The sequence below is a fragment of the Epinephelus moara genome, chromosome 19 (genome assembly GCF_006386435.1).
Source record: "Epinephelus moara isolate mb chromosome 19, YSFRI_EMoa_1.0, whole genome shotgun sequence".
Taxonomy (NCBI): Eukaryota; Metazoa; Chordata; class Actinopteri; order Perciformes; family Serranidae; genus Epinephelus; species Epinephelus moara.
This window is the reverse complement of record NC_065524.1, coordinates 398,044-408,786: the sequence shown is the minus strand read 5'-3', so window position 1 is coordinate 408,786 and position 10,743 is coordinate 398,044. Positions and strand designations below refer to the sequence as shown.

The 10,743-nt window shown below is 39.8% G+C and overlaps 1 protein-coding gene across 1 annotated transcript in view; it reads right to left on the bottom strand.

Moving 5' to 3' along the window:
• LOC126406518 (collagen alpha-1(XIII) chain-like) overlaps positions 1–10,743 on the bottom strand; it is a 349,158-nt gene that overhangs the window by 113,688 nt on the left and 224,727 nt on the right. The window contains exon 13 of the mRNA XM_050070828.1: positions 2,325–2,414. Coding sequence (XP_049926785.1) covers positions 2,325–2,414 — 90 coding nt within the window. The remainder of the gene's footprint in view (positions 1–2,324; positions 2,415–10,743) is intronic.

Genomic DNA, 10,743 nt, shown 5'->3' with positions numbered 1-10,743 from the left:
GTTTGTACTGGTACTGTGCATTCTGGTATAATTATTTGCATTACTATTTGTTTTTTCTTCAGATAAATCTGATAATTGTTGCTCGGTCTCTTTACTCATTTATTTAGCATAGTGTCCACACACCTTCTCATTCTACATATACATAGAGGTATACTGGTGACTTTACAGCCTACATTTTATTGATTATCTCTGATCCCCACGGTCAATTTGGTCTTTGCGACAGTGCGAGCAACACTGCTGACGCTAGGTGGCACCAAGCTAAAAAAAACCCAAATCCTATCTGTTGCCTCTTAAAGTCTTTAATAACAATCTTCAACAACCACATCGGATTTTAAATGCCACTGAAGTACGAGACACTTTTTGCCATGCGGTATGAATGTGAACATGAACATTCAGGCTCAACATATTGCATTAACTTCCTGAAGCTTTTACCTTCAACAAAGTTCAGCATATCTTGCAAGATCAGTCGTGATGAGCTGCGTTATTTTCTCAGACCGAGCAGGATCACAGCGTCTCCGGGTGAATGATGTCAATTTGGGCTGTGTGTGGCAGCAGCAGCCTTTGTTCCATGCAGGTTAACATCCAAACGCATGTTGAATGAGGTTGTGCATTGCTCCAGTAGAGTGATTATATGTCTTTTCTTTCCTGACACAGGCTACATTGTTTTCCTTTTCTAGATCAAAGTTGTGCCAAACCGTGCTGGTTTTGCGAGAGGACATTTCTCCAATTTTCCACCGTGTTGTTTTAAAACTCCAGTTTACTCTAGCATTACCGTGGGGAGGGGGACTGCTGTCTGATGGCTCTGTAGCACCCACTAGTGGCGGGCGGCTGCATGACAGTTAAGCGGCCTTGTACATGAATAAAACACTAAAAGGTTTAACTGACTAATATTTCTGGTGCCGACTAGCAAGGGGGCGGACATTTAACCGTTTAAACTTATAACTGCGCGTATCCCTACTGCAGGCTTTGTAAACTTTGCATAATTTCAAATACTGCTAAAATCATGTGTGTAGTGATGTAAACAATCTCCGTTTGTTAGAAGCTCTGTTTCAAAACCAGTGGAAAAAAGAGCCCTGGAACAATGACGTGATTCTATTGACCCACAGCAATATACAGTTTAGGCTCCTCTTTTTTACCTGAGACCCTTGACTTTTTTCCATGGATACTTTTTCTTCAGTGATCTTATTGGTCAGAGGTCGGGATGTTGACAGGCTGTGATCCGATGTTAACCTGCTCCGGAGCAGGTTAGCTGTTCAGCATAAAATTCCAAAGTGATTTATCCCGGTAAAAAGAGAACCAGCTTCGTAGTACTGAAAACCCTGAGTTAACCTTGGAAATTTCCTCGCTAACTTCAAATCCTGCTTCGTAGTACAGACCTCTGTTCTGTATTAGTGTATTAGTCTTGTTGCTCTGCCCTAGTGTTCCCCTCCACATCCTTTTTGGTAGCCAATCCACATTTCCCTCTTTTTGCCCGTGTCTTCCTACTCCAGCAATGTCTCATTTTTGTGATTAGTTTTCTGTGTATATATGTACCTTTGTGTTTCCCTTTGTTCCTTGTCAGTTTGTCCTGTGTTCATTCATGCATTCATCTCTGTGTTCAGTCCTGTGTTGATTCCTGTGCTCACCCCCATGTTCTTGCTGCCATTCTCTGCTCCGTTTCCTGCCTGGTGTTCTGTTTAGATTTTGGATTTGAGATCATGGTATTATCCCAGTTGGTTTTCAGTTTAGTTTTGATTCTGCTTTCATTTGGACTATAAGTTACCTGCCTGTACCCAATTTTTTTTTTATCAGCTGCATTTAAGCTCACTTTTTGTTTAAACTTCAACCTTGCCTGTAACTCTGCATTTGGGTCGTCCCTGAACTGATTCTGTGTTTCAGTGTCTGCTTAGAAAAATATGCCCTCGGACAAATATGGTCGATGACCTCTGTGGTGAACCCTCTTTATGAGGAGTATAAAATATGCCTCAAAATAAAAATACAAGTATCTGCTGTTCTTCCAATGAAGTCCTCTCAGTAACAATAAATGAAATTCATGTACTATTCTAAAGTCTCATTTGGAACCTGTGGGCTGGGGGCCGAGAGCCATACACATGGTTGGGAAGTCAGAAAGCATTGAAAGATGGACACACACATTGAATGGCCACTGATGCAAAACAAATTGGCCAATTCTGAATTGATTAATTAAAAACTTAACATCACTTTTTCCTGTTTTTAAGTCTCAGTGCAACAACTTCTGTTTGTGCAAGAGCCGAAATGATATGGGTGACTTTTCAGCAGGTGTGAACGTAGAAATTTAATTTCTGGTGAACTCGACTGAGACTCACCGGAGGGCCACTGGCTCCATTCAGGCCTGGGGTCCCTGGGAGTCCGGGTGGTCCTGGCGGTCCTGGGGGTCCCTGTGCTCCAGGCTCGCCCTGCTGGGAGACCTTGAGTTACAATCTGCCGTGCTGGAGCATGCCTTGCCACACTGGCCATGCCAACACAACAACCTCACACTACACCACACATTACTGTAGTGGGGGGGGGGGGGAGGTTGCACAGAGGAAGGTTAGTTTAAGAGCAAGGTAAGCTGTTATAATGCTTGAGCACAAAGAGTCATTCTTGACCTGTGGAACACGTATCTGAGATAGAAAATTCTAAACTCAAGTTTCACTCTTTTCCAGGGCTTTTACAGTGTCCAATAGACTTAAGGGAATTGAGTCTTAGCAAGTACCCTGGGTAAGAAGGACACCAGAGGCTGATATTAGGTATCTATGAAAATGAGATCGAAACTGCTCACAGCATCAGTGAGCAATGACATGAGCTCAGTACAGAACTTTGTTTGACTGATTGATAGTCAACAACTTTGTCCCGTTCCTATCTGATGTTGTAACTAGCTGCCAGGGTCCATGCTGGGGCCCTGGGTAAGTGGAAAAGCACCAGCTGCAGACAACATCAGTAAATATGAGACCAAAACTGGTAACATCATTGACTGGATATTTGATCTAAGTTCAGAACTTTGGTCATGTAGTAAATGGGGGTGAAATAATAGGCAGTGTCTGTTTAGAAGGAGACGCTGAATGTGACCAGCCTTTCTGATCCTTCTCTGGCCATCTGCTGACTTTAAACCCTTCTCTGTAAATAAGGACAAAGTACCAAGAGCACCCCCCTGCAACCTGAATAGGGGCCTGGAAACCAGTCATAACATGGAGGGCCACCTGAGCACACACCAGCAACAGACAGTATCAGCTCTCTGTGAACATGAGACAAAAACTATCACAGCAGCAGCTGAGAAGTGGTCAAAATCTTTGACCAGGAGTCAGCAGACAACCACAGAAAGATCAAGGAAGACATTCAAATCTGAGGCCAAAGTCCATCTTTATTTAGAGACAGGGGTTAGGATTTATCCAACCCTGTCTCCTATAAATTATGTTTATGTATTATACTAAATTGTTTTCATAATCATTTTGCAGTAAGAACATAATTGCTCCCTGGATTACGTTCAGAGATGTTTTTTGGAGTTTATAAAGCAACATATTTATGTATCACGCTTGATTCACAGGGAGGTAGTCGGGGTGGAAGGCAAAAACAAAGTGCAAAATTGTGACACTTCCCGGGGTGTGTCCAGACTCCTGTCTTTGTTTAGTTTACACAAAAAAGTACTTTGGTTAAGGTGAGGGAAGGATCTTGATTTCAGTTAAATTACTATTAACATAGTTATAATAATGCTGTAGTCACTATGAGCGAATACTGTTTTGTAAAATTTCCAATTTTGGAAGAAAACAAACAAAAAATGTTGTCAGTGAACATTTTGCTGATATGTTCAGCATTATTATTTTTGCAGCTTGCCTGCTACATTAATAAGATACATTTCCTCATAATGTCAGTGGCAAACAGAATTTGCTCTGCAATGTGTTTGCTGTTTCAAATTTGTTTTATATAACAACACAGGGCTGCATTTATCATGTTGATTTACCAAACTTAGAAATTTTGGTCGCATCTGAGCAAGTTCCATTAGCTGACAAAGGCAAACAGAGTGGAAAAGCTCCAGAGAAAGCTAGTGAGTGCAGTACGTGCTTTCTTCTCAGTGACTCCCTATATTTGGAGAGGAAGGAACTGGGAGATATAGCCCCGTTTCCACTGAGCACTACAGAACAGTACAGGTCAGTTTGGTACACTTTCTTTTTAGTTTTCACTGTAAAAAGTTGTGGATGGTACCAATTGAACTGTTTCGTACCATCCCCATTTTTAGTCACCCATCTGTTGGAGTACTTGACACATCGATCTGGTACTAAAAGGTGGAGCTTTAAACACTGCAGTCCATTCACTGGTCAATAGTGGACGGTTACTCTTGCTCTGGGCTGAGTTGTGGCTGGTTTTGAAGCTCATGTAACCACTGTTAATACCATGATGAGTGTGATTAGTAGACTGTAACTATAAAAAGAAAGGATGTTTTGCTGCCTCTTGCAGCAGCCGTAGTCGGAGAAAAAAATAACTTAATTCACTGGGCTGACTGTCGGTGACTTTTAAGGTGTAACATTAACTTGTAATGATACTCAGTGCATGAGTTGTTTACATGAATCCATCAGCACACCTTAAATTTTAATGTGACAACTTTAACAATTCCATTACTTTTTTATATGACGTACACTTTTTACTTTTTAATGAGTGGATCTTCAAGCATTCATATATATTCATTTCGACCGGGATGGCATATATCGCAATCTTCACTCTGAGAAAAAAAAAGCATTGTGGAGTGTCATTCATGCAAGCTCCCGCAACACTAAACCCCTGAGCTTACCTTAGAAAGACTAAATACACAAATCCGCTATTTTTAAATATCTCATTGAGAGAGACTCTCACTGCAGCCTGTTTTATTTTGTTCAGAAAATGTCTGCATGCAACCCCAATCTGTGGACGACAAACGACCTGCAGACTTCATTTTGTGTCACCGGTCATGAGGAAATACAGTGAGTGCTGGATGGCAGTGAGTGACAACAACCCTGCCAACATTTAAGAGTACTGTTAGTGGTGGAAACGCTAGGGTCTAGGTTCCATGTCTGAAGGGTTACTTTTGTTTCCAAAGGTACGATACCTAAAGTGGTTGGTGGACATGGGGCTTATGTGACACTGATGTAGACCTTTAATGTTTTGACAAACCACATACAATGATGGTCCTGGATCTCTCATTTTTACAGGACTCTTCCAAGTTTTAACTTTAAGTTTTTATGTAACTGATAAAAAGGAGTTAAAATTAGAGTTCACATAGAGTTCTAACAGCATTCCGTTAGCCCTTAGCAGTAATGATTTTATGAGCTTTTTTAATGACAAAATTCTAACTATTAGAGGCAAANTAGTCGCAGACCAGCTGTGTGATTTTCTCCATGATAATAATTTATTTGAGTCAGGATTTAGAGAGCATCATAGCACTGAGACAGCAGTAGTTAAAATTACAAATGATCTTCTGATTGCTTCAGACAAAGGACTCGTCTCTCTACTTGTTTTATTAGATCTTAGTGCGGCGTTTGACAGGAGGTGAAGAAGAGGAGGTGATCTGAACACCCTCCTATTGAAAAGAGAGAGTTTTTATATCTTCACCCTCTAGACTCTTTCCCCTGGTGGTTTGAATCAAGAATATGAGAGCAAACACTTCCTTTAAAACCATTAGGCTTACTTGAGTGATGAATTAACATATTTTTCTTATTTTTTATATATTCCTATATTGTTTTATATGGTTTCGTCGGTTTACATGTCCCAGTAGACTACTTGGACATGACTGTGAACACTATTTTTGGTGTTCAGGATCTGTGAGCTTAATCATTTGATTTTTTTCCATTGATGAGGTCTATTTAAATACATGAGATGAGGTTTTGCTGCTAAGATGTATTTTTGATGATTTGTTTAACTGTGATGATTTGCTAACTTTAATGTTATTCTGTTGAAGAGACTAATAGCCCACGCTGATTAATTGAATATAATCCACTTAATATGATTGCTGCTCATGATATATTATTCGATGTTTTTTTGAATTGTAGGTCCCCTTTTTCTGATGGAATTTTATAATATACATATATTCTCAGAGTGTTTTTGATGTACTTGTATTGAATGTTACCCTGGATTGAATTTGATGTTTGCTTTTTCTGGTCGATGTTTTTTAAAAAATAACCCCAGATGATATTTGGATGATTAACCACACCTGTTGCACACAACGTTATAAATAGAGGTGTGGTTTTCATTTTCCAACATTCAGACCTGACGAAGATCCCTCTAGGATCGAAATGTTGTTCATTAAAGTTTGTGGCATGGAGTAAGTGTGCAGGCTCTACCTCTTTTTCATTCACGTTAGCCAACTATAGACCAATATCTAATCTTCCCTTTCTTTCAAAGATCCTTGAGAAAGTAGTCGCAGACCAGCTGTGTGATTTTCTCCACGATAATAATTTATTTGAGGAATTTCACTCAGGATTTAGAGTGCATCATAGCACTGAGACAGCACTAGTTAAAATTACAAATGATCTTCTGATTGCTTCAGACAAAGGACTCATCTCTGCACTTGTTTTATTAGATCTTGGTGAGGTGTTTGACACAATTGACCATCAAATTCTGCTACAGAGACTGGAAAATTTAATTGGCCTAAAAGGTTCTGCACTAAGCTGGTTTAAATCTTATTTATCTGATCGTTTGTTCACGTTCATGATGAATCATCCTTACGTACTAAAGTTAGTTTTGGAGTTCTGCAAGGTTCTGTGCTCGGACCAATCCTATTTACTCTATATATGCTTCCTCTAGGTAACATCATTAGAAATCACNACTGTAACTCCCTATTATCAGGTAGCTCCAGTAAGTGTTTAAAAACTCTCCAGCTAATTCAGAATGCAGTGGCACGTGTACTGACAGGAACTATGAAACAAGATCATATTTCTCCTGTTTTAGCTTCTCTGCACTGGCTCCCTGTAAAATCCAGAATTGAATTTAAAATCCTACTGTTAACTTATAAAGCTCTAAATGGTCAGGCTCCATCATATCTTAGAGAGCTCATAGTGACATATTATCCCACCAGAACACTGCGCTCTGAGAATGCAGGGTTACTCGTGGTCCCTAAAGTCTCCAAAAGTAGATCAGGAGCCAGAGCCTTCAGCTACCAGGCTCCTCTCCTGTGGAATCATCTTCCTGTTGCGTTCCGGGAAGCAGACACCATCTCCACATTTAAGACTAGACTTAAGACTTTCCTCTTTGATAAAGCTTATAGCTAGGACTGGCTCAGGCTTGCCTTGTACCAGCCCCTAGTTAGGCTGACTTAGGCCTTGTCTGCCGGGGACCCCCTATTATACACTGGGCACCTTATCTCCTTCTCTCTCTCTCTTTCTCATGTCCTGTTACTGTATCTTGCTAACTCGGCCGTACTGCATGTCACTAACTCGCCTTCTTCTCCGGAGCCTTTGTGCTCCACTGTCTCGCAGGTTAACTCATATTGCAGCGATGCCTGGATGGTGTGACGTGTGTGGTTGTGCTGCTGCCATGGTCCTGCCAGATGCCTCCTGCTGCTGCTGTTATCATTAGTCACACTTCTACTGTTATTATACACATATTGTCACATATGTATACTATCAGATATTAATATATACTTTCAACATATTGTACCACAATAGCCAGAATTATAACTATAATATTATTACTTTCATTAATGTTGTTGTAAGCTATTACCGTTACCGTCTGTCCTGCATCTCTCTCTGTCTCTCTGTCTCTCTTTCTGTCTCATTGTGTCATACAGATTACTGTTAATTTATTATGCTGACCTGTTCTGTACGACATCTATTGCACGTCTGTCCGTCCTGGAAGAGGGATCCCTCCTCAGTTGCTCTTCTTGAGGTTTCTACCGTTTTTTTTTCCCCCCGTTAAAGGGTTTTTTTTTTTTTTTTTGGGAGTTTTTCCTTAATCGCTGTGAGGGTCCTAAGGACAGAGGGACGTCGTATGCTGTAAAGCCCTGTGAGGCAAATTGTGATTTGTGATATTGGGCTTTATAAATAAAATTGATTGATTGATTGATTGATAAATTATGATTGTTAATTGCTTATATTTGAATATAAACAAATGTAATATTGACATTGACCTTTCCTGCAGCTTTTTTAAAATACACTGCTAATTTGTGTGTGTGTGTGTGTGTGTGTGTGTGTATTTATTCTTAAACCTGCCCACTGACAGCCAGAACTCCAGGAATTATCTCAAACCAAAGTCAAAACTAAACCACATCAAATAAAGGAAATGTACAATGTGCACAGGATATGAAGAGAATACATACACCCCAATGACTGTAATAAATTTGTCTGGCTGCTACACATCCTAAAGACACCTCCATATGGAAATATGCAACATGATAGAGGGCAAAAAGTTTGCATGCCATGAACTTGAATGCATTGTACTACAGTACATGTGCACATGTGGTCCGACTTACAGGAGTTCCAAACACAAAGCACTGGCCTTACTTCAGTTAATCAAGAATCACTGTGTTTTTGTAGGACACACATGTACAGTAGCTCAGGACCAGAAAGTACTGCCAAGCTTCTGTTTTGAGATAATGGAGAACATATTCATCTATATTCAATCCATATTTTACCATTCCTCCTCTGTGCTGCACTGCAGAATATGTCCAGATATGATTTATGTCTCTGGACATGTTTGGTTTTCTCAGGGGTTATACACACACTGTCATTGGTGGAGTGCAGCTGTCTTAGCTGTTAATAATATGTTCTGTTCTGCACAATCTGACCACATAAAAGAATACATACATACATACATACATAATAGAAAAAAACAGCTATAATTTTGTTCTATCTAATGGAAACCCCATTATTTCAGATGGTCAACACTGATAGGCTGATATCAGATTCATCACAGGTGAGGTATATGAACAGTTTAAAGTATGTTGGTACAGTTTGTGTTTTCAATGTATGACAACCCAAAGTGCCGATTTCCAATCAAGGTATTGTGTCCTGGCACAATACCAACAAGACCAACCTGTGAGAAATGCCCAGAAGGTGCACCAAGGCTCTTTTTAATTCAACTGTGTCTAGCGTTGCAGGAACTGAGTGCCAGACATGACTGCAGGACATGTAGTAACTTTATGCGTCTACCTGAGTGGGTCAAGATACAGTATTAGGTAAAGAATTGGTAATGTGATCAGTTGCAGATTAATCTTTACTTTGTATTTTTTTAATATAATATATATTCCTTATATTGACAAAAACAGTTCATGTAAAATTGTATTCAAAATTTACTGCATCTACTTAAGTTTGAATATCATTTTTAGCACTTTTAGAGACATATTTTATATATTTTTAATGTTTAAATTGACAATTTACATCCACTGCCAACATTCAATGCCTGACAGAGAGGAGTGAGCATTAATGGAGTGAGGTGAAAAGTTAGGGTGCTAGATAGGCTAAGTGTCCAACTCTCATGTGAGAGAGCTGGGTTTGTGTAGTCACACACCAACAATTACAGCAATGTTTGTGTTTTTTGTTGAAGTTTTTGTTTGTTTTACACAGTAATTAGGACTCTTCTCTAATTCTTTCCCAAAAACCTTAACCTATTGTTTAAGCTGTCCAACCTTAAGCATAGTTTATTTGCCACAACCACAATCTCTCCCTGAGATTAAGCAGCCCATAGTTTCCATGCAGAGATTTGTGGAAAGATGTAAACTGGGATTTCTTCACCGTTCTGGACTAGCCATAAAATGGATTTAGCAAAAACTTATTGCATGAATTGAAATGAGTTTCCCTTTTTATATTTGTCACACTTCATACTGAACTACTTTGCAAAAAGATTCACCATCAACATTTTTTTTTGTTATGAGTTTTTAATTTCTTGTATTTCTGTACATGGCGTCCACATCCTTTTTTAATTTAGGTAAAACAAGTTGGTAAAAGGGGCACCAATTAGAGGTCAGCTTATTGATCCAAGGAAAGACTACTCCACCTGACAATTAGGAAGCCTAATTTACAAACTGTTGGTATGAAGTTTGAAAGGGTCTAACAATAAGATGCTTCAAAGTTGCATTATGGGACATAAGATCTGGTGCTTTGCTGCTTCATTATTTAAAAATCTTTTTTAGTCTCTTTGAGTCCTTCAACTTAATGTAAGTGCAATACTCAGTCTTTACTATGACATTTTCTTCATGTTTGTGATTTATCAGTGAAGTTTAGCGTAATAAACACTTTTTGTTGAATCTACTTTGCATGTATTTCTGTTTGTTGTCTTTTCTTGTCAGTGGCTTCCTCCAACTAATACCACAAGAGATAAGATTAAAGAAAGGTTTGAGTTAAATTAATGATTTGTGGTGTGGTAAAAACCTGAAAAGAAAGAAAGTTGATTTCCTGTGTTGTCACACATCATTGACAGAAAAGGCCTTTAGCCCTGGATATGGCTCAACATTCAGCAGCAGTAGCAGCCAAAAGGTGGTTAATTACAGCAGGACAGCGAATGAGGGTTGGCGACAGATGATGACGGTTGGCATCCACAGGGTGGCAGAGAGGAGGGGGCAAGTAGGGGGCAAAGAGAATTGTACCTTGAGGCGTTTTAGAATTAGAGGGCTTATTGAGGGCATGTTGCGCACGGTGATGGGCAACATCTGCTGGGGGAAGTCACAAAGCACAGGTGGCCAGCGGTGCAAAAAGGTCACAGGGCAAGGGTCACCATGAGGCCAGAGAAAGGAAAAAGGGGAGAACCAGGAGAACGAGGGAAGGGGTGGGGGGGGGTGGGGGGGTG